The 25,101-nt window shown below is 39.5% G+C and overlaps 2 protein-coding genes across 2 annotated transcripts in view; one reads left to right on the top strand and one right to left on the bottom strand.

Annotated features, from left to right (window-relative positions):
• Positions 1 to 25,101, bottom strand: part of rnf180a (ring finger protein 180a) — a 76,789-nt gene that overhangs the window by 14,462 nt on the left and 37,226 nt on the right. The gene's annotated exons all lie outside the window — the stretch shown is intronic.
• Positions 1,471 to 3,333, top strand: htr1aa (5-hydroxytryptamine (serotonin) receptor 1A a). The gene has a single exon (XM_059338236.1). The coding sequence runs from the start codon at positions 1,640 to 1,642 to the stop codon at positions 2,918 to 2,920; it is 1,281 nt and encodes a 426-aa protein (XP_059194219.1). The 5' UTR covers positions 1,471 to 1,639; the 3' UTR covers positions 2,921 to 3,333.

The following is a 25,101-nucleotide window of genomic DNA, read 5'->3' as shown; positions in this document are numbered from 1 at the left end:
ATTACGCAGCGGCCTCTAATGGCCTGAGTAATTATGATGGAAGCCAAAGTGGAAGTGAGGGTACGTAGTCTATAAGCCAACATGAAAGTGAGGATACAGAGTATAAAGAACAACAAGGTTCACTTAGGGTGGGTGGGACATGGGTGGGACAGGCCAGTGTTCATTCCCCCATGAAACCAAAAGTATGTGATGTTTTGTGTCATGTTTTACATCACCTACGTAACTACCATTACAACCTCACGTCCGGCAGTAGTTATTTCATTTCAAATTATCTTTTCCATAACCTAACCATGTAGTTGTGTTTCCAAAATGTAACCTAACAGTTTAGTTGCTAAAACCTAATCAAACTGCAACCATTTGACAATTTTAAAGTGGCTGTTCAAAAAATTCAGAGCAAATTGATTGCCTCCACAATCTGTTCTAATTTCTTTTAATATTCCTCCAAACTCCAACCTCTGCACACACCCCAATCCCTCCATCAATCCAGCTTGCAAGGGAGGGATTCTCTTCCCTCACTAGCTGTTTTAATTCAAGGCTGTTTTCTGACATATTGCTGACATTATTGGTTGGCTCAAACATACCCTCAACATGAAGCAAAACAGGTGTCTCCAGGGGATCGCTTCCCCCTCTCTCTCTCTTTCTCTCTCTCATAAAAACACACGATTTGCTTCTCGTGGCTTCAACCACCTCACCAAACTCATACTGATACATCAGTGCCCAGCATTTGAAGCAGTACCCACTGCGGACAGCAGATGGCAGCAGCTCTCCTCTCTGGACTGTCGTGGCGCTGTCTCTGGTCCTGAAACTACCCTTCGTTCCCAACTCTCTGGGCATGTTGTCTTTTTTTCCTCCATCCCGGTTCGAAATGCATTGTTGCGCTCTTAAACACTCTGTTTCCACTTATTTATGAGCCTCCAATTCATGTCTTGTTGCTTTTTTTTTTAAACCTACATGTTTAAATAAAGTAGGATTTAAAAAATGTAATTAGAAGTGATGAAAGATTGAGATATTCTATTCTCAGTTTCCCAATCGATTATCGCGCCGACAATTTGTTGTTTTATATATAGCTCACTATATTTTGGAATAAATCCGCCTAATAAGTGTCAGTCTTGCCTGACACCTACCCTTTGAAATGGAAACTTTAAAAATATCCATACAAAAGTTAAATTTACAGAGTCCAAAGAGTAAAATAAAGGACAGAGAGAAAAGGAGAGGAGAGCTCTGTACCCTCATCGGCTGTCTGCAGTGAAAAACGGAGCAACAAGGAGAGCAGAGGCACAAAACTCCAGGGCGACCTCCACACGTTCTGACGTACCCAAAGCTGCTGGTATAAATGAATTCACGGCGTCACCAAGCTCAGATGATTCGCAGTACCAGTGAGCGCACCCGGCTGTCAACACTCACGGGCTACAACACACACAACCCCCTCACACACCGGCACACACACACACACACACACACTCACATACACGTCTGCGTCATGCGTCCTGAGAGCGACGGCACGAAAGCGGTAACTCCGATGGACCCCGGTAAAACGCACGGCGGCAGCAGTCTGAGGGGCTGACTGTGTCCTGCTTATCTGTCCAGTTGCGTGTCCCCAACTGCTCTGGGAAAGTTGCGCTCTGAGTGTGGTCGCATTATGGATTTTATAACAACAAGCGGCAACGACAGCAACGCGACCAGCGGTTACCCTGGCGGGGTGGACGTGGTCGCCGATTGGGACGGGGGTGAGAATGGCACGGGGTCTGGGTCTCTGCCAGAAGTGAAGCTGAGTTACCAGATTATAACCTCTCTGCTCTTGGGGGCCCTGATCCTCTGCTCCATATTTGGCAATGCGTGCGTCGTGGCAGCCATCGCCCTGGAGAGATCTCTCCAGAATGTGGCTAACTATCTGATTGGATCCCTGGCCGTCACAGACCTTATGGTATCGGTACTGGTACTGCCAATGGCGGCCCTCTACCAGGTTTTGAACAAGTGGACACTGGGGCAGGAGATCTGTGACTTATTCATCTCTCTGGATGTTCTGTGTTGCACATCATCCATCCTGCATCTGTGCGCAATTGCCTTGGACAGGTACTGGGCCATAACAGACCCAATAGACTATGTAAATAAACGGACACCAAGGCGAGCTGCGATCTTGATAAGCGTGACTTGGCTAATTGGTTTCTCAATCTCTATTCCGCCTATGTTAGGCTGGAGAAGCGCCGAAGACAGGGCAAACCCTGACGCCTGCATCATCAGCCAGGACCCGGGCTACACCATCTACTCCACATTTGGGGCTTTTTACATCCCTCTCATCCTCATGTTGGTCCTGTACGGGCGAATATTCAAGGCTGCTCGGTTTCGAATTCGAAAGACGGTCAAGAAAACCGAGAAAACAAAAGTGTCAGACAAGTGTTTGGCTGTGTCTCCGGCCATCTTCCACAAGAAGACCAACGGGGAGGCCGAGGGCAAGAGCTGGAAGCGCAGCGATGAGTCCAAATCCAGCTCCCCGTGCGTAAACGGCGCGGTGAAGCACGGAGAGGAGGGTGAGTCACTTGAGATCATAGAAGTTATCAGTAACTCAAAGACGCACCTCCCTCTGCCCAACACTCCTCAGTCCTCCTCGCATGGCTACGAAAACATGAATGAAAAGAATTCGGCGAAGAGAAAGATTGCGCTGGCCAGGGAACGTAAAACGGTGAAAACACTTGGTATCATCATGGGAACTTTCATCTTCTGCTGGCTGCCCTTTTTCATCGTCGCACTTGTGCTGCCTTTCTGTGCAGAGAGCTGCTACATGCCTGACTGGCTGGGCGCAGTCATAAACTGGCTGGGCTATTCCAACTCTCTCCTCAACCCCATCATATATGCCTACTTCAACAAAGACTTCCAAAGTGCTTTCAAGAAGATCATAAGATGCAAATTCCACAGACCGTAAACACACAAAACGTGTGTAAAATGTGGAGTAAAATGAACGGACAGCAGGAAATGTTCACTGACTGTATGTGGTGGAAAAAATTAACACAGACTTTTATTCAGGGACAGTCTCTTTTCGGTGTGTGTTCGAGGACCGTGTAAAAAAAAGGAAACCCAGGTTCACTGGCCGCTGATGAAATGAGACAAGACAAGAACTCTCGCTCTTAATGTACAAGCTCATGTTTATTCAGTGTTGTAGCTACAGTATATAGCCTATATGCGACGGCAGTCATCTGTTGTATTGCCATGCAACACGTGTCATGTGCTGATTCCATGCATTTTATCATGAGACACGCTGGGTTTCCGTCATGAGCTTTGTAGCACTGAAACAATAAATGCAATCAAAGTTGGTCATTAAGAAATATGAGTCCAGTTTTGTTTGGAAAATAAAAGAAAGTAATGAAGCAAGCAAAGACCAAGGCCTAGTGTGAGAAATCCGCCTCACTTGGGACCTGCCTCATCATACATCTTGATAAAGAATGATGACTGCTGAGCAAAAAAAGCAACTTATCATTATACTTTGACATGCCACACTGATGATGATGGTGATGATGATGATGATGATGGGGGGCCATCAGGTTATCAGTGCATGCTGTGTTTGAGGTCTTAAAGCAAATGGATATTGAACAAACCCCACTGTGTATCCGTCAAAGCCATCTCAAAGTCGAAATCAAAAGGAGATGGGCATTTTTTTTTTCCAATACGGAGGCTGGTATTACATTTATGATATGATACGTTCAAAGTGTCCCCTCTCTCTCTTCTTATCCCCCCACTCCCCCATCCAATATCTCTATTTCAGATTGTCCCCTGTGTGTGAGAGGGAGACAGAAACAACAACAGACTGAGAAAAAAACAAAAGAATTCTAGAGAGAAAAATCAAGAGAGAGCCTCAAACATTTTTTATCTATACTAGATTATTATACAGTTCCAATACAGGCCTACAGTGCATCAAGTGTTCGACAAGACAGCTTGTTACATCATTAACATCAAGAAAAGCAGGGCTAAATTTAGTATGCACTCATAACCATAATCACATAATGTAGAGGGTTACTTAGAGAAAAAAAAGAGCACATAATACAAAAGAGTTGCAGGATATAACGCTGCTGTAACTGCTCTCGTCTATCAAACAAATCCCAGACACAAATCCACTTACAGCAGATACCAAGATAAAGACTGTCAGACGTTAAAAGAGGAAGGAGAAAAGGAAAAACAACTTTCAGGAAGGAGTCCCAATGAGGCCTGCGCGCTTCACAAGATGGGTGGCTATTTGGCTCGTTGTCATGGCAACGCACCAAGCCCAAGGCATCATGGGTCAGTCAAGGTGGCGGGCGAGCTGCGTGAGCATGGACACACCAGACTGTAGTGTTTAGATATAGATACAGCACCTGTCTGATACTCTGCAGTGTGCATGTTACAGAAAAAAAAAACTAATAACTGTTTTATATAATGAATCAATGGTGGTAATACTGTTCATTTGGGGGTACGAATGCATAAGCAATATATATTATATTTATTATACATACTTAATGTATGTCAACAACCATAACTCCTCCTGTGAGACATTTGGAGCTGCTGTATTACAGTTAATGAATGATTGATTACACAGTCTATCACAGCTGTAATCAGATTAAATAATATATGATTACACAGGTTAATAAATCCTTAACACGTGTTATGAATCATTAATTAACATGCAGCTTGTTTGTGTTCAGGTCTCACGAGGACATACTGAGGCTGAAAGTTTAGTCTGAACAAAAAAAAGGAGCTCAAGATCTTCTTACTGCTGTTTTTCCAGAGCTTTCAACCTCAACCTTTGCTTAGTTGTGATGAAGAATTTATAAATGATCTATATTTAATACAATGATTTTTATTATTATCACTCAAAGACTATGCATGAAATAAAAACAGTATATGTATTTTAGTGTAAAATATAAAGACAGCGTTTTACAATTGTGTTATATCATATTGGCAATCATTCAATAACATTTAATGCACCGGTTACAGATACTTAATGACTATAATATAAAGTGTTATAGTGTGTTATAATCCGTAATTAACCAGCACTGATTTTAGTTACAAAGAACTTAACCTAAAGTCATAATGTGTAATAGATATTTGTGTCAGGAGAAAATGTCTCCACCAGTTCCTTTTCTCCATCTGATCACTTCTGCTCTCTGATGCAGCAGTGTGACATCAGCGCTCTCAAAATGCTTTTTGGAAAATTAATCTCATACCTGTGACCTGTAGGTCAAGTTCTGAGCTTATGACAGTCTCGGAGAGGCCCATAGAGAACGTGGTGAGAGCCGCTCAGCATGGCAGAGTATATTTTTCAATTGTGAGTCACACTGTGTGTAAGACCATTAAAATCATTACATTTTGGTCCTGATACATGGGATTACAAAGCAGCTGACCTCTTTTGAACTATGCAGTAATATCAAAGCTTTGGATTGTGGGACTGCATTAATCCCACTCCCTCTAGGATTCTTAAATGTAATGTGGGTAGGTGGGCGTTGTGTGGAGAGGAGAGGAGAGGAGAGGAGAGGAGAGGAGAGGAGAGGAGAGGAGAGGGGAGGAGAGGAGAGGAGAGGAGAGGAGAGGAGGATTATATGATATTTCATTCCAAACAGGATGATTACAGGGTTTATTATATGTGTACCACTGCCCTCTGGCCTAAAAGTGGAGGGAAATTGCATGGCAGCCTACATATTGCAGCTTATTGGTCCTATAGGAGCATTTCAGTAAGACGTAACAGCAGGTTAAAGAACGGTCAAATGCAAACGCAGAGCTCCGCTTTCAGCACACATTTTTCAACATTAAAAGGGGCGTCAATGTCCTCCACACAATATATTAAACATTTATAGATTCTATATTGAAAAGTCACACAGAATATAACACACGTTATTCCACAGGCAAACATGTCAATTGTAAAATGACATTTAATTTGGGTGCATAATTGTAATTTTTTCACTGTGCTACTTCGAAATTGATTCTGCCGATCAATATCAAACAGCATGACGCCACCTGAAAAGATGATACCATAGAGGCTGCAAACAGAACAATAATGAAAGTAAATCTACTAATTAGTATTTATTACTTTCGTTCATTTTAAAGTGGGACACAAAATACATTTTTAACTCATGAAACAGTTCAGGTGATGTGGTGTTCTGAATGTACTTTGAACTTTCAAATTGGATGTTCATCTGATCACCTTTAGAGTCATATTATTACTGTAGACTGGCAAGGAGTTAATTCATAGTAAATATGAGTGATACAAATATTAAAACATCATGTTTTTGAATTTCAAATGTTAATTTTAAAAATGAACCTTATTAACTAAGGTGTGAGATCAGCTGACTAACTCAAGCCTGTCAAAGTGAAGTGTTAAAATGGAAGTCTCAAAATAAACCTCCTAAATTAGGCTGAATTCAGAGGAAGGAGGACTGCTTTGGAGATATTTTAATAAACGATGAGCAGGTCTCAAAATATTTGTTGCATAAGGACTTTTTTCCAAGCAATACTGATAATTTGCACCACAACGCATTTTTAATAACAACTCTAAAAGTGAACATGATGAGAAGATAAAAAAGTGTTAGTACAATAAACTGTAAGAGTGGAAGCTGAATATTTTAGCCTGTATCTGGTATAAAAATCATGAAATGTTTTCTTTTCTTATCTTTTTTTAAGTGTTTTGTTTAATGTAGGTTTCAAAACATTTTTTGTTTCATTAAAAAAAACGTACAGAACACATTTATTTATGTCACGTCATAGTCTTTTTTACAGCGTATGTAATGTATAACTCTACAAGTCAAAATACTTAATTTATCTGTAAGCCAATAACTTTTAGAAATAATCTTCACACACAGAAAGCTAAAAATGTCAATTTTTGCCTGTAATGATGTATTCAGTGCTGCAGCCATTGTGCATGGTTTATGGTGTGCATCTGTGTGTGTTTGAGTTGTTTGGGGCGCAATATAAAGAGGGAGAAGCATATTGAGTTGAAGAAGTTAGTAAGAAGCAACAAAGAGAAAGAAATAAAGTTTGGGTACTTCTATCAGTACACATCCATGTAGAACTCTGTGTACACTATAATCACTTATGGAGTGTGAAGTGAATTTCGACATGGTACAGTTGACTCAAATTGAACACTGCACTTAACAGAAAGGATGATCACAACATTGGCAGCTTTTTCTGCTTCTTTTTAAAGGCAAATTGCAACTGAATGGAGAATTACCACCAAGATTTCCATTGCCTGCCAAAATATCTGCCGACTTATTGGCTCACTTTACAATTTTATTACAAAACTAAATCAAAATGAACATTTTATTTAGTCTAGGTCTAGGAACTACGCTGTGCCAGACCCCCCCGGTCTGTTCGATGGCCACGTCTGGCCCATGTATTTGAAACACAAGATCATTTATTGACATAGTGCAATCAAAATGAACATTTTATTTAGTAGATTGTTTACTTAGTGCATTGTTTACTGGTGCAACTGTAGCTTGCTCCTACTACATAGCCATAACTAGGGCTGGGAGATATCGAAATAATCAAATTTCACAATGTTTTTGAGCAGATACCTAAATTGATACTGCAACGATCTTGTAGGGTTGACTATTGGTGCTTTCACAAAATATTTACACAATTAGGTTTCTGATGCATAATCAGCAGTAATGTGGATATAGTTACCTAGTGGGTGACGCTAAATAACAGCTGCAGTCTAACTACCTATAGTATAGTCTAACTATTTTACTGTCATGCAGCCTTTAAAAGCAACAAAAGACTATACTACAGACTAACATATAATATATTACTATTACCAAAATCAAAGACGACATGTAGTTTCATATCACAGTATCAATATAATTGTGTAATATTGCTCTATTAGCAAACATTGAGAGTGTGAAGTGTCCAGTGATCCGCACTCTACTTTTTCAGTGTTATTAGGGCACCATCTGGGTAACCAGAGTAACAAATAATCATCATTGTTAACGCATTTACTGTATGCACTCAAAATAGCAAGGGTAAGTACACAAGAATGCAAGAAGACATAACAAGAAATGGGGAAAAAGTCTTTAAAGACAATAGGGAGAGGTAGAGGCAAGGAGAAAGTAAGAGAAACAGATATGACTGAACACTCAGCACAACACATGTTCCTGCTTCGCCCCCTCCTACTTACTTCAGGGTCTTTTTGATCTGTCAGAGTTTTTTCAAGGATCTCACAGCCCACAGCCCGTCACACGCCGGAGGCTCTCTCTCTCTCTCTTTCTCTTTCTCTCTCCATACAAGCCTTAGAGAGAGGGGGAGAGAGAGCGAGGGGAAGGGAAGGGAAGAGCACCAGAAAACTCCTCTTGACGTGGAGAGATGAGGGTTTGGGTGTTCTCAGATATCGCCATTTTTTTCTACAAAGGTTAGTTTGCCTCATTTAGAAACAGATGCGTCACTTCTGTTTTGCAGTATAGTCCTGAACGCTGATGGATAAAATAAAGTATGGCTTTAAATCGTCTTTCTCTCTCTCACACAGACACACACAGACTCATCACTTTGATGGAGGGCAGGCATCACATGTTCTAGGACAACCAGAGTAAACAGTGTCTAGTGCTTTCTACCACTTTCCGCTTCCACAAACAAAAAGAATAAGAGAGATGAAGAGTCGTGCTCCAGTGCCCATTGCTGTTAGTCTCACAGCCAGTGCGAAACACTTCATCTCAGATTTTGAAAATTTTAAAGAACTCTTCTGCATCTCCTCCAACAAGAGAGAAACATTTGCAGCTGCGCCGTTTATTTGCCTCTTTTTTTTTTTTTTGCTCCATTTTCCTCAGAGGATCACTCAGTGCTTTTTAAAAAGTGCCATTTAGCTAAAAAATTGATGGGATAAAACATGTGGGTAGACACAGAGTGGATGAGGTGGCGTACCAAACATCAAGTGTGTGACACAAACTCAGACTTTGTAACACATTGTCCAAACAAAGGCCACTCCAAACAAAATAAGCCCCTCAGGCACTGGATACTGTGCGTGTATGTGTGTGTGTGTGTGTGTGTGTGTGTGTGTGTGTGTGTGTGTGTGTGTGTGTGTTAAGAGTGCAGTGGGAAATTAAAATCATTGTCATTATTTACAAGGTAAAACGTCACTTGACAGCTCACATCCAACTTCAATTTTAAGTCTTCATATAAAACATAGTAAAATATATAAAACACTATGGAAGTTAACACAAAATAAAGTACTACAAGCTACAGCAGAACCTGGAGTACATCCTTCCATCACCATCCAATCTACGTAATCAACTGTGGTTTAAATATGTCACTTCAAAATGTGATGTGGGAGACTCATCATCAACTGACTCATCCTGAGCATCCAAAAGTTTCATGGTGATTCCCCCTTGTTAGACCTGGAGTTAATGTCCAGAAGGGAGAAGCTCAAACTCTCTATCTAAACGATGAGGACACTTTAAGATTCCTCAAGCATTTAATGTTGCTCTTTTGGAGAAAATGTGAGTCGGCTGACACAAGTGAAGTGGAACATATGTTCTTGACACAAGAACAGATGCCTGCTTTTTCCTTTTTTTCAATCTTTTTTTTTTTAGAAGGGAAGCGTTATCATTGGTTTACTGCTCATCACTAACTTGGCTGCAGTGATGTCTGCCTTCTCTCCAACATAACGAACTATATTGCACTCTGCTTAAAACCAAACAGTTCTCTGCGCAGAAGCAAGCGTGCATCTAGTTCCTAAACCAGTTCTCCCTTGTCACATTTCTAAAGAAGAGGGGCTAGGTAGGAGAAAAAAATAATCATGCATCATGCAGTTTGAGAAAAAAGTCCACTTTTTGTGTTCTGTAAATTGGTTGATATTCACAGATTTGTTGTTCCCATGTCAATTAGTCATCAGAGGAACATTGTTTTAGAGAAACGGCACGTCTATCCAAACAGTTAGACTGCAAGCTACAACCTGATTTTCATCACAATCACAATATTTAAGGGTGTAGTAGTACTAAAATCCGCCTACACATAAATGAGATTTGTTAGACATACACTACTGGTCAAAAGTTTTAGAACACACCAACTTTTCCAGAATTTAATTGAAAATTATGCAGTTTAATGTCTCAGTGTACTCTGAAATTAATGCACATTTGCAACATTTAAAATTCTTTATTGAGCATGATAGTGTTTTGAAAGTTAAAAAAAAAGATTCAAAATCACATATTATGTTGGACTAAAGGACTAAAAAAAGACACAAAATGACAAAAAAAAGACACCAAAAGACACAAAATGACTAAAAAAAGACATAAAACGACCAAAAAAAGACACAAAATGACTTACAAAGACATGAAAAGAATTAAAAAATTGACTCCATAGAGTTAAGTTGTTAACCCATTTCTTGTTCCCTGAAAAAGGCCTACTTGTATAATTCTGAAATGTACATTATTTTTCAGTTTTGGTTAAGCTTACCTTTTTTTATTTACCTCTGGCAGTTCACCACTTACCTTTGTACCCTTTCAAGCTGTTCATTTGACTTGAACTGCTTGAATTTCAATAAAAAACTGGAAAAATTGGGGTGTTCTAAAACTTTTGACCGGTAGTGTATATAAGATATATTGAGGAAAATATATAAAACAATAAATCTAAACTTTGACCATTTGACCTTCCAAAATGAACGAATTCATTAGGGTGGGGAACCATTGAATTGAATTACTTTAGTGTATATAAATGATCCTGGTAAAACAATCTTTTCTAAATCTCTGTCAGCACATGTTGGACAATGTGATATAGTCTTTGTATTTTGAGAGACAGTTGAAGGGTTCTTTATAAACTTGCATAAAATTTGAGTTTTTCTTGGACTCATTATACTGCAAATGAGCCGCATCTCGAGGCACTTAACACTCTGTCGCTGTAATGTCTGCCAGGCTGGGCTAATCATACTTGTTTTATCATTTACTGAATTTTAAAAGTGATCATTTGTATTACTGGTACTGTAACAAATTTACTCAGAAAACAGAATGGAGCAATGTCACATTATAATATGATTATCAAAGGGTCCAACAAACAACCAGATTAATGAATCATCACAGTTCACAAAGCAATAACAGCTACTAACTGTATTCCATTTGAGGTATCACACTTTTCATAGTAAGCCACAAGAAATCAACAGCTTGTCTCTTCTTTGGTCCTACAGGATCTGCAGTAATAATTCACATGCTTACAATAAAAGAGGGTTAATTACTATTTGTTACAAAACAACTATCACAGCATAAAATATGTCACAAACTTCGTCTCAAGAGTGTGTCTGATTGTACTACAAGGGATTTTATGAAACAGCCTCAGTTTAATTGTTTTTTATGGCCTAAATAAGCAAACGAGATCAGCCATTTTCCTCCCACACAGTTATTTCTATTTTATTTATGAAACACATTGTGAGATGTGGTTTTACATTAGTATGTGAATCAATGTTGGTGGCTTGAAAAAAGTTTGTTTCATCATCGTCACATTATCATCATCACTCATCTTTAATAGTCACAAATAGATACATTACTTCATCGCTATGCATCCTGCAAACAGCAGTGTTTAAAAAGAAAATACTGAATAAATTGAAAAAAACTTTCTTTCACCTGCTTTCAAAACAAAAGCACAGGCTAACCAGATCAAGATCTTTATGACACAATGTGCTCATGGAAGCACTACCACTTTTGTCCACAGGGGGCACTGAAATCAACACAATATTAAAGTTCTTAGGTAAAAGATTTCAATACTTCTTTCACAACTCAATTTCAGCAACTCAATCACAGTGATTACAGCAAAAACTCTGGATGCAACATGCATTGTTAGAAATCTAAAGTGGAATTTGGGCCAACACGTCCCATGCTTCTTCCACTGATTGATGCATTCTTAGTCAGACATAACAAGATGGGCCTTGTATGTCTGCATGTTTCTCTCAAGGCTGAAGTAGCACTTCTAAAATAAGATGTCAACTCGAGTTTTAATTTGGACCTCACTGCCTCTGGCACATTAATGATGGCGTTGGAAGACGGCGTCAGAGACTGAAAGCACGAGACAGAGGGACAAAGTGAGGGAGAGGTAGATCTTGGAGAGGAAACCTCACTTGGCTTATTGCATCATTTCCAGTATCTGTCAGCGAGCAAAAGCTGTTGCCAAAAGGAAGATCTACTGCCTTTAAATGAACTCAAAACAAAAAAAAAAGAGCCCCCGCTGTCTTCGTTTCATCTCCTGCCAACTCTTGCGATGCATTTTCGCAGCTTCCTCACCATGTGTCCTGCAAATATGTTCACGGTCTACATATAAATAATTAAACATGTCAGCTTTTTGCTTCAGGGACAACATCTAATTTGATTTTTATTTTTTTTTTCAATTTACATTTCCTCCCTGTGTTTCTACACACCAAAATGCACCTCCATCAGTTCTGCATGCTTTTTGGCAGTTAAGTGTCTGCGCCCTCGGTTACGATGGCTTTATTGCTGCTTCATAGATCTTTAATAACAACATCATCTCAGTGTTCGCCGTTCTGTGTCCTCTGAGACAACGTCTTCGCTTTCAGTCATGTTGTCTTAATTGCTAACAAGATACCGACGCTGGCAGAAGATGCACACATTAATTGGGCAGTTAAAAACACACACACACACTGATGTTCAGACAGAAACAAACACAGATATTCCCCCGAAGCCACACTGATAGTCCTGTTCTCATCTAATTGGGTCTTGTTCACAAAAACCTTTACCTGTTATTGTCACTACAAAGTGATGGCAGAGCATTATACAGAGCAAAACACACCTCTGCTGCTTAAAATAATAAAGCAAGGGAGATACTTTATGCTTTATGTGTTTGTTTTTTATTCTTTTATTTTGCAGCATCAACCTGCCAAGGGATTATCAATGTAAATTAGCTTTCTGCTAAATCTTACTGTACATCATAATGATATTAATTAGTGTATATCGTCCCCATGAAATAAAAGAATAAAGTAGTCGAGATGAAGGTGACAAAGAGGCTGATATTAGAAATATTTCATCACCAACTTCTTCACTGTCAAGTACTACAGAGTAAGGAAACGGTGAACAACAATTTAGAATCTAAAAAAAAATCCCTGAAAGCTGAAAGAGACGGCCATACAAATGATCTCTGAATAAAAGAACAGGTCATGCTTAACATAAATCCCTTCCTTGTCTTGATTCATTAAGCAATTGCTCACCGAGTTATTGTTAGGGTTGTTTTATGGTGTGCTTTATCAGACGAGAGAGCTTTAAAGATTAGAGTGAGATGGTTTGGTGACTAATGTTTGGTAAGAGGTACATTTACCATTACCATTATTTGTCTAAGCTAATACAACCGCTTCACTTACTTAATGCTTTGTGATGGATAGCCCTGTACATTAAGGCAGGGAGATGGCAAACAGGGCTCCACTATCTATGTGCGCAATAAAGACAGAGAGAACAGAGATATATAGAGGGAGAAAAGGAAGAGAGTGTAGGTTTTGATGTGAAAATATTGTCTCGGCCTCAGGCTTGCGTCAAAAATTCAGGCCTGTGCACTACACTCCATGAAAAGTGTGTTTGCTACCAAAGGGAGAAATCCTCAGCATGTGTAGGGATAATCAGAGTCCTGCCTCGAGGCTAAGGAAGCTCCTGCATGTGTATATATAGGCAAAACTCTGTCAAGCATGGAATACAGAGAGTATATGCTGTTAATAACAGCAGCGTGTAAATCTTTGCTCATATGTGTATGTGCAAACTGTATCTGAATGTCTGGACATAAGCAGCCCCTCGAGGGTGTGAATGTGCCTATATGGGACTGTCACACCTTAGTAAACAAACAGTGTGCCTGGGTGTGTTTGTTTGCTGTGGCATGCTCAAATTTGTATTTTGCATGGACGTGCGTGTGATGTATCTGTGTATATGTGTGAGCGGACAGCAGCGGCAGTCCCTTTGGCAAAGTCTATGCATTAGTCTCTGTCACAGCCAGGCTGCAGCTCCACATATCTAAAGGATAAGAGCTGGCTGACACTTCATCATTCGCAAACTGAGCCTCTAAAGGAGGCCAATTAGATACATGCAGTGCTAACAGCAGCCAGGGGGCTTATCTTATGATCCTCTGACCACGGCATTTAACAGCAAGTAATGGTATATGAGAGTGCATGTACAGAGCTCTGTGGGTAGCCATGCATGGTAGTTTGTGCAAACAGAAACATGCACGCTCACATGACAACGTCAGATTAGGGACATATAGGGAGATCCATATATAAGGGACAATAAGCATACAGAGCTTTGCTGGTCTGTGCTATTCATAAAGATGTGGTGTGATTAAGTCTGGCATATGATCCTGAGGGGTTCCTCAGTAGGATATGTAATCCGTCCATCATGTTCTGAGTCTGCCCCGAGGTCTTGTCCCAGTAGGAGGAAATCCTGGAAATCCTCCAAGGGAAGTGTCTTCGAGGCATCCTGATCAATATCTACTTTTCAGTATTATTAACAAATTCCACCCCCTAAGCCGTCCTGGTCCCAAACCACAGTGGGCGTCTGTTGATTAATATGATTTAAAAGCAAAAATGACTCCTTCTGGGTTTTTTTCTGTAATGCAGTTGCTTTTTTTTTTAACTGACTCTCTTGTTTCTTGCTTTTAGAAAACCAATGATGAAAGATTCAAAATAGCTTTCAGACAATTTAAGTATAATGACTGGCAAAGATGGGAGCCACGGAGAGTATACACATGAATCATCTTACAACCCTTTACCCCCTTTCTCGTCTCTGCACCTCCTCTGCCTCCCCTTTGGCCTTAATTCTTTTTGTGCATCTCCCATGCTCTTCAGTTTTCACCTTTTTACTCCTCTCTCACCATTCCCCAAGCAACTCTTCTCTTCTCTCTCCACAGTCTAGTCTCATAGACTTTCCACTTAACAGCGACAGGGAAAAAAACAGGTCAGAGAAGAGCAGCACCCACTTGCTGTCTGGCTGGCAGAAATCCTTGACCTTTCGCTCTCGTTCCGTTTTTCTGAGCAGCCGAGCCTGTCAGATGACCTCTCGTCTTGAATGTTGAGAGACCCTTAAAATGTTTTTGAGAGTGATAGAGATAGACAGAAAGAGAGAGAAGTCATGAAGAGAGGCTTCGCTATTTGGTCAATGTGTTCTCACACAAAGGTTCGTTGGATATCTTACAAAAAAAGGACTTTTTTTTTTTAGCATATTGATGCTTTATTGGATAGTGACAGAGAGAATAGAAGGGGGAGACAGAGGGACAGACATGCAACGAAGGAACCTCGGGCCAGATTTTGCCTTTGACAGGTGGGGTAGTTGATGGTTCAAACAACACAGGAGGGTCTTTTTCTCCTGTTCGTGTATTGTTAGAAATGAAGCAGTCAATTAAGTAGTTTTGTTGTTGAAACATAAGTCATTTCACAACTATGTGAAGTAGTTACATACTTGTTTTTTGAGTCATCCATCCACCCCAACATACTCCCTACATGGACTTTGTTGCTCTTTATACGAATATACCTAAATTTGTGTTCCTTTGCTCCGTCTGTCAACAGTAAACAACCAGGGCTATTTATGACTGGTAATGCATGTTGGTCCATCGGTAATATGCATAACTTTACACATGGTTGGTTAAAAAAAATAAAAAGCAAAAACAGGCTCTAATCATAACTTTCAACCACTGGCCCTATGTCACTATAGTGTGGACGTTTGTTGGAATATTTTATTTAACTGCTTTGGTTCAATTAAGCAGTTTCAATGTACAAAACTCCATATTTCTAACATTGGGCTCAATATATCACATAAAATAGCAAAACAAAATACCTTTATTAGGGCTTCCTAATGTTGTATATTGTTTGTACATCGCTGAAATTTTATCATTCATTTTGAAAAAAAGATTCCCAATATGAGATGATTTTGATGATTGAGACTGATGTGATTTAGTGCACTTTTTTGTAGAGATGACTTTTTTTAGTTAAAGGTTTATAAAATACTCAATTATGAATTCTTAGTGTACAAATAATATGTAAAAATGAGCACATTTGGTTGAGAGGTAGAGAAGAATAGCCTACAGGAAAAGAGAGAGAGCACTATATACAAAATGTGGAAAGTACTATATATACAGCTTATTGATAATATGCCTGCCTCAGCTACCATTAATTATGTAGACCTAGGAGAAATGTACAGGCAAAGTTTGCAGACTCAGTATATATTCTGTATATCATTACGGTGATCCCTACACTTAAACTGTCCCAAAATATCTTCCGATCCTCCTTTTCCAGGAAGATTTACAGGAGTGATGTGCTGCTGAGGTAGCAGGTTCTGCACATGGGTTTGTATGTACGAATTAGTGAAGCCTATATACACAAACGTACTGATCATATCAAAATTTGACTTTAAATTTACATTTCATGCTGTCAGCTTGTCTTTTTTCATCTACAGGGTGTTGAAATTGACAGGCAATCTATAACTCACTCACTCACTCACTCATATTGGTGCAAGAGGTCCTCTGAGCTGTTCTCTAATCCGTTTCCAGTATTAAAAAAACTTGAAGATAATGCCATGGCTTTGACTCTGACCAGAAATACAGTACCGCAGCCTTTGAACAGCATGTTGTGGCACTGGGTTGTACATGAAGGTCTGCAAGCTCTGCAATACTACAAAATGTGGTGCTATATTCTTCATGCAAAGGGCCTCGGGGGAAAAAAGCACATAAGAAGAAGAAGCAGACTAACACAACTGAAGCTGTCAATTACCATGAGGAGGGGAGAAAGAAGCGTGGAGAAAGGGTCACGACCACATTTAATGAGAAATGGCAAAAGCGTCACAGCTGGTTAACGTTTGAAGAAGAAAAACAACAAAATGCTTTTGGCAAGAACATTTGAACTGTGGAAAATACTGAAACATTTTTGCTGCTATTATGGAGGAAGTGAACTCACTATTATACTGCAGAGTTTGGACACACACAATGTATTTTTTTTACTTTTTGGAGATAAAAAATATATTATTAAAAAAAAGACATTAATACTGATGCAAGAGGAGGCTGTGTAGTGTAGCAGGCTGTTGGCATGAACAGTTTGTAGTTGTTCTGAGTACTTTTGTAGCTATCCCACAAAATTGTGAGCCTTTATGTAGCATAAAGTCTGTGGTTGTATTAAGGGCTGGCAGGAGGGCAGGTGGACAGCACAGAGCCAGGACTTTAACCCAGGAGACCAGTGTTTGTGTCCCTTTGGAAACTTCTCAACTCATGTTCTACTTTGCCGAGGTAACTGCATCAGTAATTAAACAACATATTTGTTGCCTAAATTCAACCAAGTAGTTCTGCATCACACCATCATCATTGTGTTTAAAACAGGGATAGCCAAATAGTCAGTGACCATTATTATGGAGGAAATCATATGAACATATTCATGAAAATGCATTGCAGTGTAGCAGTGACAATGCAGAATTCAGCACAAAATACTTATTAGACTACCACAAGGCTTAATTTTAGTCTCTGCTTTGGTTTAACAACTGCTCATCAATCTAATTTTATTGATTTATTTTTATTTATAATTTCAATGATGGGTCATATTTTACTTCCTTTTTGCAATTTGTAATGCACTTTAAATTACCACTGTGTATAAAATGTGCAATATAGGGTAAAGCTGTCCTGCTTTTGTGTATGTGTGCTCTTGATGTTTTAGTCCTCCATGGTGGCCAACAATTGAGATAAAAAATGATTCCATGTAATACAAACTGATGTATATGACATATGGTTAAACTCTTTGGGTTAAAGGCAGTGGGGATGAGCCAGGTCATTCATAGTACCATGACTAAACTGTTTATCCTGTGACACTAAGCTGACAAGGCCCAGTTGAATAACTATACAGTAAATGCATTTGAGCCACATATTTCACATACTGTGAAATGAAAAAAAATTATTGTTATGAGCATGTGTACATCATTTTATTTATTTATGAATGTGACAAAAATGATTGATGGTATTAAGTCTGTATCTAATACCCTTCATCATATCCATGAGAGCATGACTGATGAATCGATAAATTGAACTCACTCAGATACTACATGTCAGTAAATCTAAGCGTGACACTTCCATATCTCAAGGTTGTATGTTTGCCTCAGCAGGGATGAATTTCAATTCCTGACACATTTACAGTGTAATAATGTTCTTCATGTAAAGGTCTCCTCATTTAATGGCACAAAAAGGAAAACCAAAGAAAGTATACAGTGGATAAAATATGCTGTTTGACAAAATATGAATAATGCAGCCTCCTTACTGATAATTCATCGTGAATATGATCATGTACACCACACATCTCCTAGGATTGGTTGACTTTGATGTAAAGCTGGAGTCACTGCCCTTACATATTGTCTTTTTATATTTTTAGCAAGATCTATGTTTCAGGAGAAATTGAAATAAGCTGGGATGAGCAGCAGTGACAGAGAAAAATGGATAGAGGCTGCAGACAGTGAAATAATATATATCAGATTGTTTCTCCTCCTGCTAAGCCAGAACATTTTCTTCCCTCTTTCACAACACTAAGTATCAATAAAGTTGAGCCTCTAGACCGCAGAGGAATCTCTTGCTCTAATCCACCAGGACTAGACCGGGATTATCAAAGATGTGTGAACAATACTCAGCATTGATTGCCAAACTCAGCCTCTCAAAATGACAAGAATTCACCGCGTGAAACTACAGGGGGAGAGCGAGACTTCTGTAAATTTGAAACCAGAGAGGTTTGGCTCTTAAAATGCTTGCAGGCTTTTTTATTTTATGCAAGCACACATATGCACTGTCGGGAAAAAAAACACACGCACATGCGCATACACACACACACAACACTGGAGACTTTATTCTGGTGTCCCTGAAATTTGCTCTCCTTTTTAACACTCCTGCCTTTTCCTCCCCTCGCTCCAGCACCCTCTCTTTTATTTCATAGGACTTTTCAAATGTTTATCACCAATTCGATCCTATTTTCCTCCTCTCTCCCTGTCTCCTATTCTACTAAGTTCAGTCACTTTTATTTACACTGTAGCCAAAAATTTAAAAAAATGCCTCAAAGTGCTTTACAGTGTGTATGGCATGAAAGCATAATCTCTGACCCTCGGTTCAGAATAACAAAAATTACACCTATAATGACTTGTACAAGCATTTTCTGATCTGACACCTCATGATTTGTTTGTCTCTAAAATAAATAAAATGTAAATGTATGATCTGACAACATTATGGTGAAGGTTGGTTAGGTTTAGGCATAAACACAGCTGTGTTGGGTCAATATAAGTACCTCTATTATTATTATCATTATTGAAAGGGGACATATTATGCTTGTTTTTTATGTCCATAAACACATTCTTTTTCTCATTTTTCCTTATTTCCTATACCAGTCTGCTTTGAGAGGTTGGTGTTTCTGGGTATTCAGCATCTTCACTCTCGGTGTATCTGCACCATCATTGTAGATGGGGAATGACTGTAATACCTAACTGTACCAGCACTTTCTACTCATGTAAAGTCCAGTTGTGATATCACAACCTTATGTCTTGATGGCTTTGTTTAAAGGAACACTTTCTGAATATGGGCTTTGTGCATTTTTCCATGGAGAAATCACAGTATTTATAAAGCACCTACTATATAAAAAAAGACACTCAAATTTAACAATATGGGACCTTTAACATTAGAAAAACTTTTTGCTTTGGTTTGAAATCACTCCTTTGTTGAAGTTTGGGGACCCTCGTTATCGTGGTTCCAATAATAAACAGGTAGTTGAGGTGAGGAAATGATCATGGTCATGCTTTAACAAAACAACAACCTTGGTGTGTACAAAGGAACAAAAAGCAACCAAAAAACAATTCAGTTGACCTGCCAATCTACTCCGACCTCGTCCATCTGCAGACTCTCTCACTTCTAGAATAATGTCACCCGAATGCTGTTGTTTTTTTCTTTTCTCTTGTCTCAAAAAAACCTTTAATTGGGGTAAACAAAGAAATAACTCTCACCAAGAACAACAGCGAAAAAACCTTTCCAGGAAGAAAGGACAGACATACAATAGATGTATAGAGTAGACAGAAATAACATGGGTAAAATTACAGGATGACTGCAAACATTCATCAAGAATATGGATTTGGGAAGAAATGAAAGAGTAACTATGGTATTTTTCAACCTAAACCATAGTATTCCCATGTTTTTGTGCACAAGTGACTATTAGGGGCACACAGAGACAGACAATCACGCTCTCATTCACACCTTGAAAGAAGACTTGAAACTTGCGATTGAGACCATGAACTCATTATGAAAATGTTTACTGAGGTAAAAAATCAACTGAATAGTAGGGTAAGTTTCTCATAGACTCCTAACAATATGCCCATAGTGAATTGGATAAAAGGGCATTGTTTCACTCTGCACCATGGGAATTTTAGAGCCACCAGTTAAACCTAAGTGCATGTCTGAACTGTGGGAGGAAGCCGAAGTACACGGAGAGAACCCACTGGAACAGCTTAACTGAAGAGCGGACGGGGACAGAGAGAGAGAGGGGCGACAGACAGACAAGGGTAAAGCAGCTGCTCCAAGGCTGTGGAGCTCGGGAGAGTGGTGATGATCCTGTGGGTGCTGTGACTCTATAACTACAGAGGAAGAAAAGAGTGGGACCTGTTGCTACCAGATATCTAAGTTTCAGACTTCTCCTTAAGCGGGACTTGGATAGACAAAATAACAGATCAGATCAAGTGAAAGTTCGAGAAAAGCTGTTATTTCTCTGAAGGGTTCTTTCCATAATGCTGTCACACACTTAAAAAGACTACCTGAGCCTGTCAGTGGCAAAAACAAGCACTTTTAGCGGTAATGTTACATTGATGCTGTGAAATTGCCCTGGTTACAGTGCTCTCACTCAGTACTGAACCAATTTCAAAAACTGTTGCCCCCATTACTCACTTAGACAGAAAAACATGGGGGAAAAGGTTGAAAAACCCCTTATAGCAACTTCCAGGTGCAGGCAAGGGCCACACATGCTCACATAGAGTGAGACAAAAGGCAAGGCTGAGTCTCCTGGAATGTGAAAATCCAAAATCCAGACATCTGGAATAGAGTACTGACAGCCACTATTTCATCATTGCTCCTCTCCTTTTTATTTTATTATACACCCTTCCGTCTATACTTTTTCTCCTCCTCCTCTTGACACCTTTCCTGTCCTCTCGTCTCCATCGTTCCTCTAACTTTGTCTCCTCTCCACTGCACTCTATTTTACCCAAATCCTCTCGCCCTTCCCCTTACCGACTCCTCAGGGAGCCACAATCTCTCCTCCTCTCTTCTGTCATTAAGATGCAGTGCAGGGAAGTGATTGCTGCTCCAGACCCCAGGGATATCTCCGAGGATCCAGTGAAATAAGTGCTGCTGGTAATGGTCCAGCATACACAACAAGATAACACGATGTGGGCAGATCGTTCACAGACGACTGCAGACAGGGAGCAATTTCACACGATACGGTTTCCAACTTGTTTACTGCAAATATGCAATCCATCCATTTTTTCCAGAATATGTTTTTCTGTGAAGTTCTTATTTTTAAAAAACAAATACATCACATATGACTCAAATTTGACCCCACTGTGAACTCCAGTTAAAGTTCACAGTTGATCAGTAATTCATCTGCTGTCTTTGAAAAAACTGTGGGCTTTGCAATACAGGTGTAATATCGGAGAAAAGTAAGAGTTTCACAAAGGCAGACTCATAGTCCAGTAAAATTCCAGCTTTCGGCTGGACTTTCCACTGGGAGCTATGTACTTCCTAAATGAATCAGGTACATTAATAATATGACTGTCATCACCTTGTAGAGTTACAATAAAGTTGATACGGCAACCAGTCAAAGTCAATCACATCGCTGGAAGCCATGCATTTTTTTGCCATAATTGCATTTGGCAATATCCAATGGTAATGACTGCAAAATGTGAGACGGCCAATTTCGTTGTTGCACTCGAGTGTGAAGAGAATTGTAATTCAAAGTGCCTTGACGTATAGTGGAGTTTAGCTCAGTCATCAAGTCTAATACAAGAAAAGAGAGTGGGACTGATGGGGCTGAGGGATACAGCAGAATGACAGCCATACAAATGGCTGAGCTCAAATCATCCACATTGTGGGTGTGTGCATTCATTAATAATAATACATGAGGAAAAGGGGAGCTGAAGCAGGAGTGCACTGGTAGAAGTAGATGAGAAAAATGACTGGAATACGTCATATCTTCATTTTGAGAGACATGTTATTACAATCGGTCATCTATAGGCATCTATCCAGTATGTGTATCAATATCCCTGCTGCCTGGTCATGATCAATCCTCCACACATAAAGATCCTTTGTTAAAACAGGAAAGAAAATCTTGCAAATTTGTTTTTTCCTTTCAGCAGCCTCACTGAGCCCTCGCCAAGCTCCCCTTTTCTTCCCAAGCAGTTAAGATCCATTAAGTACCTGTCTCTCTTTCTGCCACTCACACACAAATGTGATCTTTCTACTTTGCCTCTCATCTCTTCCCTATTCTCCCTTTCTCTATTTCTGTCTATCTGTCTCTCTCTCCATCTCCGTCTCCCTCTCTCCTCGGCCCCAGATGTGCAGTATCTCCACTCGAAAGCGTTTCCCTCTTAAGGGGCACAATAAACAGTTGTTTGCAGTGTGGAATAACAAAGATTGTCACCATGGATACTCTTCCATCCCCTGAGCGCTGAGTGGCCCTTTCCGAGTTCTAAAAGGAGCAATTATCTGATGACATCAAAGACAGGCAACGGCATAAAAAAAGCAAAGCGAGAGAATTGGGCCCAAGCCATTTATCAGGCAGGTGGAGAGGGGGATCTAGTTTGCCTTATTCAGCCGGGATGGCTGGCTTCAGGCAACACAGGCTCACCCAAAGGGGCCTGAAGCAAATATACAAACACAGTCACTCTGCTTGAAATGACCCGGGCTTTCATGAAACACAATAAGAAAGACCCACAACTCCAGTTGATTCTATGAATGTAGGCCAGGAGGGGAAAGATAACTGCTCTGTTTATATGTCTTGCTAAAAGCTTTAACAAGATCACGCTGCAACAGCTTTTATTGCAAAACACACATTTACACAATCACAATAAATGGTACACTGATAATACACTCAACCCAAGTCAACAACAAAAAATGATAAGGCTATACATTCCTTTCAACACAAAGGACAGTTATTTTTAAATAGATGTGTGTCTTAACGCTGCACTAATCTTGTATGGACGTAAATTATTTAAACGGAAGCCAGTAGAATTCGTATATAAAAACTATTAAGTCATCTTGGAAATACTGTCAATTTCTTGTTAATTAGACCCTTTTCTGTCGTCCTCTACAGCTCCCATTATCTGTGGTGTACAGCAAGGCTCGATATTAGGTCCAATTTTATTTTCTATTTAAATACTCCTTCTTGGTTAAGTCATCCAACGTCACATTGTCTCTTTTCATCAGTGATGTGTGGTCCATTAAGGGAGTGTGGCGTCGCCCCTCCTGCAATGGTAAAAAGCATTTCTATTGCTAACATACATCCCACATTATTACAGAAACCACTACTCCATCTGCTGATGGAAGAGAGGCTCATGCTTGCAAACGCACGACATGTAAACATTAATGAGGCATACTCAGCTGAGCTGTAACGTGAACCAGCTCAGTGGTGCTTGGTGAGGTAGCAGTGTTGGTTAGCAATTAACTAATCCCCATAAACCTTTTGTCCATGAGACAATGTACGCTTCTTTTTGCAGTGATATGGTTGGCGGGTTTAGTTCTGTCCCTTTAAACTATATCAGTCAATGCATCTCTCTGTGTTTAAAGACACTGTACATGGAGTACTTTGGCCAATCTTTGTTTGAGTTGTCTATTTATTTTACTATGATGTCATGCACATACATGTGACCATCACACATGGACACAAAGCAAGCAACATTACAATCAATTTGCAATGTAGTTAAACACTCATCCACGCTACTATAGACTGAACTCACAACATTGCTTCTTTTGAATTGATCCTTTGGGAAGACAAGAAAATGACATATAAATAACTTCTCTACACACTTTTGTGTAAATCAAGAGTTTAAGGAGGATCAGAACTTTTTAGATAAAAGAAAAGAAAACACCTTGGAAGAAGTTCAGTCACCAGTGTAACATACAGCATACATTTATAATATATATATATACACATTATAATGAGCTTCAACTAAACCACAAGGGCCTTCGGGCAAATCAACATTGAAAGTTCTTGACATTTTCACTTTAGCATTAGGAAATTGATTGCAATGTTACTCCCTTAAGAGCTAGGCTGGCATTTTCATATCATGGGAGCTGAGAACTCTCAGAAATAATTTATAGTCCGTGGAGATGCAATCTCATTATAACCAAGAGATGTTGATCTCTGGCAAAGTTCAACATGAAAAATGAATTGCAATCCGGTTCCCTGAAGAGTTTTCCAGAATCATTTCACATGTGTGGAAAAAATGCTTTGGAAAGTGACCCCGTGACAATGGTGCAGAGAACTGTTGATAACCAAATCGATATGCAGTCTCAGGAGACATGGAGTAAAAGAAAAAGTAAACCTGAAATACAGTATGAATACATGATAGAGAGTAGATTGTAAGGAGAAGGAGGTCAGAGCTCAGATGGAGTAAGTAGAGAGCCAGATAACAGAGTGGGATCCTACAACTGAATGAAGTGCGAAAGGAAGTGAAGTGTTAGAGGAGAGATGAGTCAGGGCTGGGCTGAGTACAGTTCTTAGAGAAGAGAGGGTTGAATTGATTCTTGCCTCACCAGAAAAAATCAGCATCTGCAGTTTGTTACTTTAATGTCAGTGATGATGTTAAAATGCATACTAATATTCCACTAATATCCCAAATACGACACGGGTCATGTAAAAAGCATAATCCGTTTGGCTATTACGAATAGGGCCTACCTAAAAAAATCATGATCTTGCGAATGTCATTGCTGCATTTAGTGAATGATGGATTACTTGCACAAGGTGAAATATTGCACCTATTTTTTGGATGTGGCCAGTTATTACAAATCATACCTTTAACGGCCAACAACAGTACAGGCACTGTCACGATTATGATATTTTTCCGACCTCCCTTACTGAGGAATTTTAGTTGCCTAAACCTTATAAAATATTACCCATAAAACTTAACCATTTGTAACAGTATC

Source organism: Centropristis striata, chromosome 7, assembly GCF_030273125.1.
Source record: "Centropristis striata isolate RG_2023a ecotype Rhode Island chromosome 7, C.striata_1.0, whole genome shotgun sequence".
Taxonomy (NCBI): Eukaryota; Metazoa; Chordata; class Actinopteri; order Perciformes; family Serranidae; genus Centropristis; species Centropristis striata.
The sequence above is the reverse complement of the archived record's forward strand: the minus strand, read 5'-3'. Positions and strand labels throughout refer to the sequence as shown.